The 18,117-nt window shown below is 39.3% G+C and overlaps 1 protein-coding gene across 1 annotated transcript in view; it reads left to right on the forward strand.

Moving 5' to 3' along the window:
- Positions 1–12,511, forward strand: part of LOC124798776 (dynein intermediate chain 2, ciliary-like) — a 73,329-nt gene extending 60,818 nt beyond the window's left edge. The window contains exon 5 of the mRNA XM_047262305.1: positions 12,384–12,511. Coding sequence (XP_047118261.1) covers positions 12,384–12,511 — 128 coding nt within the window. The remainder of the gene's footprint in view (positions 1–12,383) is intronic.
- The last annotated feature ends 5,606 nt before the right edge of the window (positions 12,512–18,117 follow it).

The raw sequence follows: 18,117 nt of genomic DNA on the forward strand, positions 1-18,117 counted from the left end.
TGATGGCCCGGAAAATTGGCAGAGGCATTTCGGAAACTGCACGGCTTGTCAGATGACAGGAGTGCTGTGGAAAATGTCGTCAACACATGGTGAAACCATTTTCAGATGTCATGGGGTTGGGCGGCCACCACTCATTGCAGATGTTGGATGTCGTAGGCTGGGCAGACCGGTAAAACAGGCGTAACAGGCGTAACTAACATCAGGCCTTAATGGCTGGGCAGAGTAAAAGTATGTCTGAACACATTGTGCACTAAATGCTCCTAACAGTGGGCCTCTGCAGCCAGTGACCCATGCATGTGACAATGTTAACACCATGAGATCGGCAACTACAACTGAAATGGGCACATGACCATGGGCACTGGATGTTGGCACTGTGGATGAATCCTGATAATTCCAATGGGAGGACATGGATCCATCATCTTCTAGGGGAACAGCCCCTTGACAAGTGTACTGTAGGATGGAGACAAGCTAGTGGCAGCTCCATTATGCTCTGGGGAACATTTATGTGGGTATCCATGGATACATAAGAGCTCATGCAAGGCACCATGATGTCTAAAGATTATCGTATACTGGTTGCAGGCCAGGTACACCCCTTGATGATGATTCCTAAAAGGTAAATCAACTAGCACTGCAGCTGCTCAACTAATTGAAGAGGTGTTACGGGGTATCAAAAGCAAGGAACATGTGGCAGGTGTATACCTAGACCTGGAAGAAGCCGTTGTGTGAACGTTGACATCCTGTTAGACAAGCTATGGAACATGGGAATTAGAGGTGCTACTTATGACGTAATAAAGTGTTATATGAGTAGTAGAAAACAGTTTGTTCTACTTAAAACGGAAAGTGGTGTCTACAAATCAGAGATCACTTGCGTAAAATATGGCGTGCCCCAGGGCTCGGTGTTGGCCCCCCTTCTGTTCTTGATCTATGTAAATGATATTAAATACTGTACTATAAATTCCAAAATTGTTCTGTATGCTGATGACACATCCATTGTATGTAAAAAGGAATCATGTATTGAACTAGAGGCCGAGTGTAATAATGTGACAAAAGAAGTTGTTCAGTTTTTTAATGAAAGCCACTTAAATGTAAGCACCAGTAAAACATGTTTGATGGAGTTTAACAAAAGTAGTTTGAATAATGAAATTAAATTATACATGGGCAACGAATTGGTAAAGAAAGAGTCTAGTGTAAAATTCCTTGGCTTAACAATCCAAAGCAACCTGAAATGGGACACACATATTGACTCTCTAGAAACTAAGTTGTCAAAAAATATATTTGCAATCAGTACTGTTTGCAAGTTCTGTAGAGACACTGTAGTCCTAAAGACTGCATACCATGCTCTTTTCTCCTCTCACTTGAACTATGGTATTGAAATTTGGGGGCAACAACCAAAGATAATCTAGATAATCTACTCATTCTTCAAAAAAGGGGTGTGAGAATAATCTGTGGAACAAAATATAGGGAATCTTGTTACAACTTGTTTCCAAAAACAGAGGTGTTAACTGTTATAAACACATACATTCTAAAAGCCATATTGCTTGTGAAAATACTGCACCCAAACACTTATTCAGATTTCCACCAGTACAATACTAGAAATAAAGAAAGATTTTACATTCACAGCCACAGAACAGCACTTTACGAAAAGGGGCCTCAGTACGCAGGTATAAAATTAGCTAATGCACTGCCAGGTGCAGTCATGGCTCTTCCTACAATTAAACTGAAACATCAGCTTAAGAAAGTTTTAGTAAAACACCCTTTCTACACATTAGAGTAGTACCATACTTATATGAAAAACAACAAATGCTTTGTGAAATTATGTGAATAGAAATCAGTAAACATCTTATTGTAATTTTGTTGTAAATTAATGACGTATTCAGAAGAATGTGCCTTGTGTATTGTACAAATAACTTGAATCATTACTGTTTCTTTGTACACGTGCAGTGTACCATTCGATGTTGAATAAAGCTATTATTATTATTATTATTATTATTATTATTATCTTGTTTCCCATCGCAGTGACATTTTTCAGCAACATAACACGCCATGTTACAAGGCCAGGAGTGCGTTGGAGTGGTTAAATGAACATTGTGGCGAGTTCCAAATGATGTGCTGGCTCCCAACTTGCCAGATCTGAACCCCATTGAATGCATCCTGGATGTGGTTGGACATGGTGTCAGAGCTCATTGCCCCTCTTAACAGAATTTACCGGAATTAGGTGACTTGTGTGTGCAGATGTGGTGATAACTCCCTCCAGCAAGCTACCATGACCTCGTTCATTTCATGCCATGACGTGTCGCCACTGTTATCCATGCCAAAGGTGGACATTCCGGCTATTACCTAAGCGGTCATAAGGACCTGGCTGATCAGTGAAAATCATATCAAGTGTGTGTGTGTGTGTGTGTGTGTGTGTGTGTGTGTGTGTGTGTGTGTGTGTGTGTGTTGCAAATTGTGAAGATACCACTACAGAATGATGTACATTTTTTTTCCTTTTTACTGTCTTTTCTTTTACTTCTTTCCTGTTTTATTTGCATCATACTTTGAAAAGCTTATTTCAGAATGAGCTTTGTAAATTTAATTCTCGGTGTAATTATATTTCTGTTTACATACTGCAGTTGTTATGAATGTAGTTGCCATTTTCAATTATTCTGGCGGTGTATACTTTCTTATTTGTTAGCATGTTATTTGAATTCATTTTCTATGGGCAGAGAATATGAAATTGTGATTTTGTATAAATTAGACAATGATGTAATAAGAATTTTTGAAAGTGTTATGTGGAGTGAGGTATTTGAGTGATGTAGAATCATATTGAGAGGTCGAAAGAGAAGGCATCAACAAAGCATCGGGAATGAGAAGAAGAAGAGAGTGGAGGTGATAGTCATGCTGTGCATATGTACTGCTACACATTTTGCTTGTGGCCAGTGAAAAATATCAGTGTTTGGTCAGTACTTCATTTATGATCTTGGTGTGTACTGTGATTAAAGACCTATTGACTTCATGCATCGTGTTGGCCATTTGCCGGAACTGTGTTTTCACTCATTAAACATAAAACTTTGATTTGCAGACCGGTAAGCTATGTGCACGCCATAAAGATACTGTTTTCAATTGTAGATAGCACTGTTAAGTGCATACTGTGGACTGTGGAACGAAATGGAAAACATTACAAATTTTTGTGTCATATATTGATATGGAGAACTTTACCTGTGAATGGATGACATGCTGATTGCCACATAATTGAAGTGATTGCATAGACAATTACAGTATTTATTGTTCTGTTTAAACATCAGACTAATGATTTACAGAACAATTGACTTAATCTTTTCATAGTATGGATGGATATACTGCAAAAAGCACTTCGCTACGACCATAAATTATAAATCTGAAAACTGTGGATTATGTTTGTAATAAACTATATGAGGTTAGGTTACATCATGCATTAATGGAAAGAACTGTGTGTTATGTTCATTGCTGCATGCAGATACACAAATTGGAATTAATTGTGCAGACGTTGAGTGTTCCTGTTAGATTTTTAACAGGCACCCCCAATCTAGGAGCTCAGCAAGACAATGCCAGTTACTGGATTACACGGTCAATGATCATGGACTAACAAGGTGGACGTCGACAACTTGTCGACAGCATCAGCTGTGTGGAAACTGTTTCCAAGGAACATTGACTCAGAGACACCACTAACTTTGTTGTTCTGATCAGTGATGTAGAAACTTAATATGCATAAGCAAGAGTAACTTGTCATGGTGACTAATTTTGCATAATTGTAAACTGTCATATTGCAGTGCTGTTTTGATTTCTGTTCAGTAATGATGTACAGAATAAAAGTTAAAACTTGGCTTCAACCATTAAATTATTTCTTTCAATAATTATAATAATTTTGCAAACTCATTAACTTACGGCGTAATCTGTGTTATTGCAAACAATTGCTATTGATACTAATGATGTAAAAGTTATACGGTTTTATTCCCTTTCATTTGCTTTTAATTGCCAATGCTTCTTTGTTTATGTATTTTGTAGATTTTATCTGCATTTGCATGTTTTATTTTTTTGCATTTGATCTCATAGGAATTATTGTGCTCTGCCAAGGGATTTTGTGTGCCATACATTATCTACCATTGCATTATTAAAGAGAAACATGTCACAAGTTGTTCAGTTTATTTAGGAGAATATTTTATCAGTGGTAATCTGTATGATTTGGGCTAATGGGTGGCATTCATAATATTATAGTTGATGGGTAATTACTTGCATGTGTGAATGTAATGTTCAGCCTGAATGAAGAAAAGTAGAGTACTCTGGTTCGAGTTAAGTGAAAATTTCTGGGCACGGTAAATTTAAGGGAGGCGGATCAGTCCGAGTAATGGAACATGGTCAGTCCTAGCTCAGTCAAGGTCTGATAGGTGCTGTTTCGGACAATACAGTTACATTTTGTGATACCCTTTGATCTGCTATTGCAACATATGTCGACTGTGTAGTGACAGGACAGTGTAATCTTAGTGCTGTCCTGACAGAACCTGTTAATTTTTCGATCGAAGTCTGAAATTTAGTAGAAAGAGTAATTTGTTTTGATCTGTCTGTATTCATTGAGTATACAAAATTATGATTATAGAGGATGAAAGGGTAGCTAGTTTCCAAACATGGCGAAGTGAATGAAGGGTAGATATAGATCAGGAAGAGTTACGGAAAATGTAGAAAAAGGATTAGCGATTAAATTGGTGCCAAATGTCAAAAGAGAAGTAGATGAGAAGGGAGGAGTAGAAATTATGTTTGAATTGCTGATAGCAAAAATGAAAGAGGGGCAGGAAGGACTGAGTGGGCAGATAAGAAGATTACATGAGAAAATGGAAGAAAGGCAGATAGAATTGAAGGAACAGTGAAGTGGCAAATAGAAACTATCACCAGAATGATGAATAAGTTGAAAAAGGAGCTAGGTAAACCGATAGATCAGACACGTAAAGAAGTTAATGTTTACAAAACAAGATGAGTCAGAGAGTATCAGAAATGAAGAGGTAGAATGCTTGGATACAAGCAGTGAAGCCCAAACTGTTGGCGATGAACAAGAGAAAGCTTAAATAGAGTGAAATTTTCAGGGAATATAGTAGGAAGAATGAAGCAGAAGTGGAAAAGATTAAAGAAACCATTTCTGAAAATGAGAATGAAGCAGGTGATTTAGAAGAGAGCATTGGGTATAAAAATATATTGGGGTCATCTTTAGTAATGCAGGTACAGAGTGGTAACAACACTGACAGCATAACTGTTGATCTCAATGTAGAAGTAAATTCAACTTCTGTTATTGGGATGCAAGTTAGAGTTGACAGCTCAGAAAAGAATATGTTGAGAACAGGTTGTGTGAGCTTAAAAAGGAAAAGATTGAAATGTGGTGGTGGGGGGCATGTGCTCAAGAGAAGTAGAAATATTTTAAGGAATGTACCACGGAATTCCTGGATGTGTAGTGGTCCAATGATAGGCAGACTGATGTAATGAAAGTTTGTGAGACATATCCAGACTATGATAATTCCAAGGAAATTGTGAATGGATACGGTAAGAAATGATTAGTAAACTAAAACATTTAGACATTACATGGACAAGAAGTAATATTGTTGAAGTGTTGGTAGAGAATTTGCATTATCAAAATTTGCATTATCTTGCACAGAGTGATGGATATTGGTAAATAGCAATCTAACTGTTCTCTGAAGAGAAGGGAAACTCTGATAAAGACCATGGATAGCGGAGCACAGAAGGAATTGTAGAGAAGTTATCAATTGTACAAGCATCAAAAAAAGTTTTGTATCACCTTGGTTCCAAGAGTTCGGGAAGCTGTACAGAAAATTGGAATAGAGATCAACATAAACATCATTTCCACCCTTTTTATTGCTCATGAAAACCACACATTGTGTGTTGTACCACCATAAAGTGAGACCTTCAGAGGTGGTTGTCCAGATTGCTGTACACACCAGTACCTCTAATACCCAGAAGTGCGTCCTCTTGCATTGATGCATGCTTCTGTTCATCGTGGCATACTATCCACAAGTTAATCAAAGCACTGTTGGTCCAGATTGTCTCACTCTTCAACAGCGATTTGGCATAGATCCCTCAGAATGGTTGGTGGGTCACATTGTCCATGAACAGCCCTTTTCAATCTGTCCCAGGCATGTTTAACAGGATTTGTGTCTGGAGAACACGCTGGCCACTCTAGTTGTTATCATGAAGGAAGTCATTCACAAGATGTGCACAATGGGTGCACGAATTGTCGTCCATGAAGATGAATGCCTCGCCAGTATGCTGCCGATATGGTTGCATTATCAGTTGGAGGATGGTATTCATGTATTGTACAGCCGTTCTGGAACCTTCCATGACCACCAGTGGCATACGTCGGCCCCACAAAATGACACCCCAAAACAGCAGGGAACCTCCGCCTTGCTGCACTCGCTGGACAGTGTGTCTAAGGCGTCCAGCCTGACTGGGTTGCTGATGATTGTCTGGTTGAAGGCACATGCGACACTCATTGGTGAAGAGAACGTGGTACCAATCCTGAGCAGTTCATTCGGCATGTTGTTGGGCTCATCTGTACCATGCTGCATGGTGTCGTGGTTGCAAAGATGGACCTTGCCGTGGACGTTGGGAGTGAATTTGTGCACCATGCAGCCCATTGTGCACAGTCTGAGCCATAACATGACATCCTGCAGCTTCACGAAAAGCATTATTCAACATGGTGGCATTGCTGACAGGGTTCCTCTGAACCATAATCCGTAGGTAGCGGTCATCAACTGCAGTAGTAGCCCTTGGGTGGCCTGAGCGAGGCTTGTATTTGACAGTTTCTGTCTCTCTCTGTATCTCCTCCATGTCTGAACAACATTGCTTTGGTTCACTTCAAGACACCTGGATAGTTCCCTTGTTGAGAGCACTTTCTGGCACAAAGTATCAATGCAGACACTATTGAACTGTGGTACTGACTGGCAAGACATGGTTGAACTACAGACAACATGAGCCATGTACCTCCTTCTTGATGTAATGACTGGAAATAATCGGCTGTTGGACCCCCTCCGTGTAATAGGCGCTGCTCGTGCATGTTTGTTTACATCTTTGTGCAGGTTTAGTGACATCTCTGAACAGTCAAAGGGGCTGTGTCTGTGATACAATATCTGCAGTCAACATCTATCTTCAGGAGTTCTGGGAACCGGGGTGATGCAAAACTTTTTTTGATGTGTATATATGGAGTAAGGAATGAGTAGATATAACTGTTTATGATAATATTCCTCAAAATGAGATATAATCCCTGATGATGATGAATGGATAAATTATTGATGAGTTAAAACAATTAGAATAAATTAAATGCTTGTGAACAAAAATCAAACAATGGAAACTCCAGGTAGGAATATCAACAATGTAGGAAAAGATAGATTGCTATGTATCACAAAGAAGACATGCCAGGTTGCAGACAGGCACGATTAAAAGACACCTACATATAGCTTTCGGCCGCAGCCTTCATCAGTTAAAAAGAGATAAACACACAACATTCACACACACACACACACACAAGCAAGCACACGTCACAAACACACAACCGCCAACTCCAGTATCTCGGGACGACTTTACTGCCCAGCATGCTGGAGTTGCCGGTTATGTGTGCTTGTTTGTGAACAGCTTTGCACAGGAAATTTGAGAGTACTGGTAAAAGGCAAGACTGACATAATAGTGTGGAAATAATTGAACAGCTAAATTTGGTTTGTTATTTGTAATTTGAACAAGATAGTGACGAATTTTGAGTATTTTGTTGCTGTGTATTATAGGAAGAATTTATTGAGGTCTGATAGGTATGTGGAGGAGAGTAGTTGAGGAGAGTGATTCCTTTACTGGTAAATATGAATGAAAGAATAAGAAGTGATTGCTGGATGAAGTCATGAATTTTGATGGGCAATGATAAGGAAAAATGTTTAGATAATTAGTAAAAGGAATAAGGAGTAAATGAAAATAATAGTTAATGAGGAAATATGGAATGTAAGATGAGAAATAGTGGTGCTAGGAATGTGAGATTGAGAGAAGGAAAAAAAAAAGAGATAAAATAAGAGGAAAAGTAAGGAACATTACAAGTGGAGTTGTTATTAGGGCCTTGCCATTATGTAGTCAGGAGAAATGTCTGAACTCAGTAAAAATCAAACAATGGAAACTCCAGATAAGAATATCACTAATGTAGAAAAAGATTGATTGATACTTACTATGCAGATGGGAGTTATCCTTACAACACATTCTCCGCTCCTGTAATTAGCCCAGTCTCAATCTATGGTAACATACTGTCTCCACAACCTCCCCCAAACAGTTTCCACACCCTCTGTCCTGTCATCTTCTTCCCATTCTCATCTCCCATCCAGTTTATTTGCAGCCTTCTGCCAATGAATCTGCCCATCTTTCCCCACTCCTCTCCTTTTTTGTTCCTTTTTCTCCCACCACCCTGCCCCTCAAGCTCCTGACGCTGCACCTGCTGGCATTCTAGTCCTTGCACACTCCACTAGACAGCGACTGTCTCTCTCTCTCTCTCTCTCTCTCTCTCTCTCTCTCTCTCTCCACCTGTACACTACTATCCCTTCCCCTTCCCTTTCCTCACCCCCTCCAGATTGTTGTTTGCATCCCACATGATGTTGCATTCTGGCCTCAGATGCTGGAGTTGGTGGTAGTGTGTGCTTGTGGTGTGTTTGCTTATTTGTGTGTGTGTGTGTGTGTGTGTAATATTCAGTTAAAAAGTGGAATAAATGTGAAATATGTTTTGTGGGTTGAGCAAACAATGTGGAAAGTAATGATTAATGTAGTGCTGTGCATCATGAGAAACTGAAGAAGGAGTAATTAAGATGGAACATGGAAAGTATGCACAGCAAAAACAACAACAACAACAGCAATAATAATAGTAGTAGTAGTAGTAGTAGTAGTAGTAGTAATAATAAAAAGCAACATAATAATAACCTGAGAATCTAAATAAGACAGTGTTCTGTAATGTTACCTATAAGTAAATTTGTCCACTATCTGTGTCCAGAGGGAATGAGGTGACACTGAGAGCGTTATTTTCCTTTTAAAGACAAAGAATGTGAATTTGGTGAATGTGGTAGTTAAAGAATGTAGTAGTAGTGAACCAGAAGGTGGAGCCATTTCCGATATTGGTGACTTAATTGAGGGAGCTGATGGAAAGGAAACTGGAGAAGAGAAAGAGAAGACACGATGAGAAGGTAAAGGAAGTTGACATTAAAATAGGAGATTGTTATTAGTTAAAATGTATGAAAAATCTAGAGAGATAAATAATGAGATATTAGTTTTTTTTATGTATGCGAAGGTCTGCTTGAGGTAATGAGTATGTCATACTCGAATGCATTCTATTTAGTTTACCCAAACTCAAAGTAGAAGTCTCATCTTAAGAACATAGTGTATTTGAAACTGTGTTAGATTAGAATAACACAAAAACAATGTATTGATGCAATAAATTGAGATCCAGGAGGAGAAATGAATGGAGGTAAAGGGAGAGCATAATTTTGTTTTTTGAAGTTTAAAAGTGAAAATTTTAATTTTCCTTTTAAGTTTGCAAGGCCAATTGAGAGAGAGAATATTTCATACCATGATGACTGTTAATTTAATAGTAGTTTAATGTTTCTAAATTTGTTTTACAACTTGCAAATGGAGAAATAATACTAGGAAAAGTAGCAATAGACAAGAGTTACATCAAATTATAAATAGAATTGGAGTTCGTAAAAGTACGTAATTTTTGGTAGATTACGTAGGTCAGTAATAATAAATAGATTGAAAGACTACTTGTGTCATGAAACAAAGTAGCAACAGTGAGTTTCATAACCCTTGTAGCTAAAGGAATAAGTGTATAGAAATGATGACTTCATATGTGAGGAGTTAAGAAATGAAAACTTACATAAAAGGACTAAAAACAATAAAAACTAAGAAAGGCATTATTTGGGATTGCATGTAAATCATTAATTATATTATGTCTTGTTGTATGCCAATGAGGATAGATGAAGCTAGTTCTTTTTCAGACTGTGTCATATTACTTCTATTATTGGTAGGATAATTTAGGAGCAATGCAAAAGTTATTTTTAAGCTCAAAATATGACACTAGAATTTTACGTTAAATTGGCTTACATGAATACAAAAACACATACAACATAATGCATCTTTGTTGAATATATTTTATCATGAGAAGTTCAAAAGACCATCACATGATAAAATCGAGGGGCACATGTGAAGATACAGGCTGATCACATTTTTTCCTCTTTTTACTATACTTTCTTTTACTTCTTTTCTGCTTTATTTTTGTCGTACAATGAAAAGGTTAGTTCAAGATGAGATACATAAATTTAATTCTTGGCATCATTATGTTTCTGTTTACTTAAACGTTTATGATCTGAATTTTTTATGGAGGAAGGAAAATTTTTCTTAGGGTAATGCTGTGGTGCATTTGTAATGTTTTTAGATGCAAGATTGATCCAAAATATGTACCTGTTTTCAAAACATACTTTGTATACTTGGATTCATTTTATGGACTAAAATAACTAATAACAAAATATTATCTATTGTAATAAATTGTAAAATGATCGTTCAATGATTACCATGCAAAATAATGATAATAATATTCAATTATACTGTAGAATATAGTGAACCAACCACATCCTTGTATTCTGGTGGTCATGAGCTGCTGCACAGTGCTACATTAACTAGCTGATATTTTCATAGTGATGTACAACAGTTGACAGCACTTGCACATAATGCAAATGTTGAATATTCACAAATACGTACCTCAGGTTTCCATTGGGAAAAATACGAGGTGCATTCAAGTTCTAAGGCCTCCGATTTTTTTTCTCCTGACTGGAAAGAGATAGAAACATGAGCATTGTTTTAAAATGTGGCTGCATTCATTGTCAATACGTCCCAGAGATGGCAGCACCGTATGGCAGATGGAATTTTACCGCCAGCAGTGAGAATGAGAACTGTTTTAAATACTTAAAATGGCGACATTTTCCTTACTTGAACAGCATGCAATCATTCGTTTTCTGACTTTGCGTGGTGTGAAACCAATTGAAATTCATCGACAGTTGAAGGAGACATGTGGTGATGGAGTTATGGATGTGTCGAAAGTGCGTTTGTGGGTGTGACAGTTTAATGAAGGCAGAACATTGTGTGACAACAAACCGAAACAACCTCGGGCTCGCACAAGCCAGTCTGATGACATGATTGAGAAAGTGGAGAGAATTGTTTTGGGGGATTGCCGAATGACTGTTGAACAGATCACCTCCAGAGTTGGCATTTCTGTGGGTTCTGTGCACACAATCCTGCATGACGACCTGAAAATGCGAAAAGTGTCGTCCAGGTGGGTGCCACGAATGCTGACGGATGACCACATGGCTGCCCATGTGGCATGTTGCCAAGCAATGTTGACGCGCAACGACAGCATGAATGGGACTTTCTTTTCATCAGTTGTGACAATGGATGAGACGTGGATGCCATTTTTCAATCCAGAAACAAAGCGCCAGTCAGCTCAATGGAAGCACACAGATTCACCGCCACCAAAAAAATTTCGGGTAACCGCCAGTGCTAAAAAATGATGGTGTCCATGTTCTGGGACAGCGAGGGCGTAATCCTTACCCTTTGCATTCCAAAGGGCACTACGGTAAAAGGTGCATCCTACGAAAATGTTTTGATGAACAAATTCCTTCCTGCACTGCAACAAAAACGTCCGAGAAGGGCTGCGCGTGTGCTGTTTCACCAAGACAACGCACCCGCCCATCGAGCTAACGTTACGCAAGAGTTTCTTCGTGATAACAACTTTGAAGTGATTCCTCATGCTCCCTACTCACCTGACCTGGCTCCTAGTGACTTTTGGCTTTTTCCAACAATGAAAGACACTCTCCGTGACCGCACATTCACCAGCCGTGCTACTATTGTCTCAGCAATTTTCCAGTGGTCAAAACAGACTCCTAAAGAAGCCTTTGCCGCTGCCATGGAATCGTGGCATCAGCGTTGTGAAAAATGTGTACGTCTGCAGGGCGATTACGTCGAGAAGTAACGCCAGTTTCATCGATTTCGGGTGAGTAGTTAATTAGAAAAAAAATCGGAGGCCTTAGAACTTGAATGCACCTCGTACTTCTGCTGCAGCTAAGACACAGTAAAAATTAATGTACACAATTGTAGCCAGAGGGTCTGAAAGAGTTAATGTAATTGTTATGAACGTAGTTGTCATTTTCAATTATTCTGGTGTTTTATACCTTGTTATTTGTGAACAAATTTTTTGAATTCGTCTTCTATGGACAGAGTAATATGAAATTGTGTTTTTTTATAAATTAGAAAATGATGTATTCAGGTTTTGAAAGTGTAATTTATAATTTTTGAAATAGTCCCTACAGGACTGGCGTTTGCTTATATTAGCAATTATCCTAACTGCTCTCTTTTGAAGCCTGAAAATGCGATCCAAATAGACAGTGGGTGCCCCACCCTGGACCTCGATCCCATATTGCAGATGTGAGTGTATTAACCCACAATACACTTGTTTAAGGACAAGGGGAGCGACTATATTTGCAAGATGTTTTAGTAAGTAAGACATCAACAAAGCATCAGGAGTGAGAAAAAGAAGAGAGTGGAGGTGATTGTCGTGCTGCGCATATGTACTGCAACACGTTGTGTTTTTGGCCTGTGAAAAATATCAGTATTTGGTCAGTACTAAATTTATGATCTTGGTGTGTACTGTGATTAAAGACCTATTGACTTCATGCATCATGTTGCCCATTTGCTGGAACTGTGTTTTTACTCATTAAACATGAAACTTTGATTTGCTAACCTGTATGCTGTGTGCATGACATAAAGGTACTGTTTTCAATTGTTGACAGCACAAACTGTTCAGTGCATACCATGGACTGTGGAACGAAATGGAAAACATTACAAATTTTCGTGTCATATATTGATATGGAGATCATTAACTGTGAATGTATGATTTGCTGATTGCCACATAATTGAAGTGATTGCATAGACAATTACAGTATTTATTGTTCTGTTTAAACATCAGACTAATGATATACAGAACAATTGGCTTGATTTATATTCGTAGTGTGGATGGATGTACTGCAAAAAGCACTGAACCACGATCATGAACCATAAGTCTGAGAACTGTAGTGTATGTGTGCAATAAACTGTATGAGGTTAGCTTACGCCATGTGTTATGGAAAGAAGCGTGTTGTTTTATGTCCATTGCTGCATGCAGATACACAAGTTGGAATTAATTGTGTGTTCCTGTTAGATTTTTAACAGGCACCCTCAATCAAGGAGCTCAGCAAGACAATGCCAGTTACTGGATTACACGGTCAAGGAAGATGGACTAACGAGGCAGACGTCGACAAGTTGTCAACAGCATCAGTTGTGTGGAAACTGTTTCCAAGGAACATTGACTAAGAGACACCACTAATTATGTTCTTCTAATCAGTGATGTAGAAGCTTAATATGCATAAGCAAGAGTAATTTTTCATGGTTATTAATTGTACATAATTGTAAACTATCATATTGCAATGCTATTTTGATTTCATTTCAGTAATAAGGTACAGAATAATAGTTAAAACTTGGTTTCATCCATTAACTTATTTCTTTCAATAATTATAATAATTTTGCAAACTTATTGACTTATGACATAGTCTGTATTATTGCAAACAATTGCTATCAATACTAATGAGGTGAAAGTTATACAGTTTTATCCTGTTTCATTTGCTTTTAATTGCCAATGCTTCTTTGTTTATATATTTTGTAAGTGTTTGCACGTTTTATGGTTACACATTATTACTGTGCTGTGCTGAGGGATTTTGCATGTTACGCATTATCTGCCATTGCATTGTTAGATAAAAACACATCACGAGTTGTTCAGTTTGCGTGGGAGATTATTTTATCAGTGGTAATGTGTTTTATTTGGGCTGATGAGTGATCATTCATAATATTATAGTTGTTGGGTAATTATTTGAATGTAATGTTCAGCCACATTGAAGAAAAGTAGAGTATTCCTGGTTCCAGTTAAGTTAAAATTTCCAAATGTGTTAAATTTAGGGAAGACAGATTGGAGTACTGTAAGTCTGAGTAATGGAATATGGTCAGTTCCTAGTTCAGGAAAGATTCAAGAGGCACTGTTTTGAATGATACAGTTACATTTTTTCATGCACTCTGATCTGTTATTGCCACAGTTCCAAAAGCAGCAATGACTATCCAGCAGTTGTCAACCATGCTGGCAGAGAAACTGATTGCTCTACGACAAGATTTCCTTACCAGCATTGTGGACAGCATGGGAGCATGTTGCAGAGCATGCACTGTGCCTGTAGTGCTCATGCAACCTATTAAGAACCATGTCTCACTTTTGTAATACCCAGAGAATCATCATGAGTCATAATTACTTCATTGTCATTATTGTTTGTAAGTGAAAGTGTCATTTTTGTTTGTCACACTGCATATCTTTTACAGTTGTCTTCTGTACTATACTGTAGCACGTCTTACTATTTGTGGTCCAAGTTTTGTTGAGCTGTGTTACTTGGCAGTGACACGTTATGCAAAAGTTACTTTAGTCCTTAAGTTTAGAACACCACTGCACATCAGTTTCAAATATACAACCTTTAATGTCATGTCCACACAGAATGCATTGTGCACATGCATGGATGAGTGGTGCAAAACTGCTCAGAATGGCACAGGTGAGGGCACACTTGCATACAGTGGAGCAAAGCATTTCTACATCTACATCTACATCCATACTCCGCAAGCCACCTGACGGTGTGTGGCGGAGGGTACCCTGAGTACCTCTATCGGTTCTCCCTTCTATTCCAGTCTTGTATTGTTCGTGGAAAGAAGGATTGTTGGTATGCTTCTGTGTGGGCTCTAATCTCTCTGATTTTATCCTCATGGTCTCTTTGCGAGATATACGTAGGAGGGAGCAATATACTGCTTGACTCTTCGGTGAAGGTATGTTCTTGAAACTTTAACAAAAGCCCGTACCGAGCTACTGATCATCTGTCCTGCAGAGTCTTCCACTGGAGTTTATCTATCATCTTCGTAACGCTTTCGCGATTACTAAATGATCCTGTAACGAAGCGCGCTGCTCTCCGTTGGATCTTCTCTATCTCTTCTATCAACCCTATCTGGTATGGATCCCACACTGCTGAGCAGTATTCAAGCAGTGGGCGAACAAGCGTACTGTAACCTACTTTGTTTTTGGATTGCATTTCCTTAGGATTCTTCCAATCAATCTCAGTTGTTACATGGATTAATAAAGAAATCAATCAATCAATCAATCAATCTGCTTTACCGACGATCAACTTTATATAATCATTCCATTTTAAATCACTCCTAATGCATACTCCCAGATAATTTATGGAATTAACTGCTTCCAGTTGCTGTCCTGCAATTTTGTAGCTAAATGGTAAGGGATCTATCTTTCTATGTATTCGCAGCACATTACACTTGTCTACATTGAGATTGAATTGCTATTCCCTGCACCATGCGTCAATTCGTTGCAGATCCTCCTGCATTTTAGTACAATTTTCCATTGTTACAACCTCTCGATACGCCACAGCATCATCTGCAAAAAGCCACAGTGAACTTCTGACGTCATCCACAAGGTCATTTATGTATATTGTGAATAGCAACAGTCCTATGACACTCCTCTGCGGCACACCTGAAATCACTCTTACTTCGGAAGACTTCTCACCATTGAGAATAACATGCTGCGTTCTGTTATCTAGGAACTCTTCAATCCAATCACACAATTGGTCTGATAGTCTATATGCTCTTACTTCCTTCATTAAACGACTGTGGGGAACTGTATCGAACGCCTTGCGGAAGTCAAGAAACACGGCATCTAACTGTGAACCCGTGTCTATAGCCCTCTGAGTCTCGTGGACGAATAGTGCGAGCTGGGTTTCACACGACCGTCTTTTTCGAAACTCATGCTGATTCCTACAGAGTAGATTTCTAGTCTCCAGAAAAGTCATTATACTTGAACATAATACGTGTTCCAAAATTCTACAACTGATCGACGTTAGAGATATAGGTCTGTAGTTCTGCACATCTGTTCGACGTCCCTTCTTGAAAACGGGGATGACCTGTGCCCTTTTCCAATCCTTTGGAACGATACACTCTTCTAGAGACCTATGGTACACCGCTGCAAGAAGGGGGGCAAGTTCCTTCGCGTACTCTGTGTAAAATCGAACTGGTATCCCATCAGGTCCAGCGGCCTTTCCTCTTTTGAGCGATTTTAATTGTTTCTCTATCCCTCTGTCATCTATTTCGATATCTACCATTTTGTCATCTGTACGACAATCTAGAGAAGGAACTACAGTGCAGTCTTCCTCTGTGAAACAGCTTTGGAAAAAGACAGTTAGTATTTCGGCCTTTAGTCTGTTATCCTCTGTTTCAGTACCATTTTGGTCACAGAGTGTCTGGACATTTTGTTTTGATCCACCTACCGCTTTGACATAAGACCAAAATTTCTCAGGATTTTCTGCCAAGTCAGTACATACAACTTTACTTCCGAATTCATTGAACGCCTCTCGCATAGCCCTCCTCACACTACATTTCGCTTCGCGTAATTTTTGTTTGTCTGCAAGGCTTTGGCTATGTTTATGTTTGCTGTGAAGTTCCCTTTGCTTCTGCAGCAGTTTTCTAACTCGGTTGTTGTACCATGGTGGCTCTTTTCCATCTCTTACGATCTTGCTTGGCACATACTCATCTAACGCATATTGTACGATGGTTTTGAACTTTGTCCACTGATCCTCAACACTATCTGTACTTGAGACAAAACTTTTGTGTTGAGCTGTCAGGTACTCCGTAATCTGCTTTTTGTCACTTTTGCTAATCAGAAAAATCTTCCTACCTTTTTTAATATTTCTATTTACGGCTGAAATCATCGATGCCGTAACCGCTTTATGATCGCTGATTCCCTGTTCTGCGTTAATTGTTTCAAATAGTTCGGGTCTGCTTGTCACCAGAAGGTCTAATATGTTATCGCCACAATTCGGTTCTCTGTTTAACTGCTCAAGGTAGTTTTCAGATAAAGCACTTAAAAAAATTTCACTGGATTCTTTGTCCCTGCCGCCCGTTATGAACGTTTGAGTCTCCCAGTCTATATCCGGCAAATTAAAATCTCCACCCAGAACTTTAACATGGTGGGGAAATCTAATCAAAATATTTTCTAAATTATCCTTCAGGTGCTCAGTCACAACAGCTGCTGAGCCAGGGGGCCTATAGAGACATCCAATTACCATGTCTGAGCCTGCTTTAACCATGACCTTCACCCAAATCATTGCACATTTAGGATCTCCGTCAATTTCCTTCGATACTATTGCACTTCTTATCGCTATAAACACGCCTCCCCCTTCACTGTCCAGCCTGTCTCTGCGGTATTCATTCCAATCTGAGTTTAGGATTTCATTACTGTTTACGTCTGGTTTCAGCCAACTTTCTGTCCCTAGTACTGTTGTGGTTGGCAGGAGAGCCAACACCGTGTTACTAGAGGAAGCCGAAAGGCACGCGTTTTAGCTCACGCAGGCTGGCGTGAGGTCTGGAACAGTACAAGGAAATTAGAATTTAGAAAAAACGGACGTAGCTGGTGGAATACTTAACTTTAATCCATTAATGGTGAATGTCGCTCTTGACGGTAAAGGATTCACAGTATCAATAGTAACTGGTAATGGCGCCTTGCTAGGTCGTAGCAAATGACGTAGCTGAAGGCTATGCTAACAATGGTCTCGGCAAATGAGAGCGTATTTTGTCAGTGAACCATTGCTGGCAAAGTCGGTTGCACAACTGGGGCGAGTGCTAGGAAGTCTCTCTAGACCTGCGCGTGTGGCGGCGCTCGGTCTGCAATCACTGATAGTGGTGACACGCGGGTCCGACGTATACTAACGGACCGCAGCCGATTTAAAGGCTACCACCTAGCAAGTGTGGTGTCTGGCGGTGACACCACATTCCTCCCCCGCAAATCGGCGTATGGTTGTGGTATTAGGCTTCCGCCCGCCGTGGGGAGGACCCCATGTTGATGTATGCGACGAGGTGGGGAGCCTAACAACAGGCGAGGCTGTGCCACCCGCACCCTGCCATTCGGACTGCGGG

Source organism: Schistocerca piceifrons, chromosome 5 (assembly GCF_021461385.2).
Source record: "Schistocerca piceifrons isolate TAMUIC-IGC-003096 chromosome 5, iqSchPice1.1, whole genome shotgun sequence".
In the NCBI taxonomy this organism is placed as follows: domain Eukaryota; kingdom Metazoa; phylum Arthropoda; class Insecta; order Orthoptera; family Acrididae; genus Schistocerca; species Schistocerca piceifrons.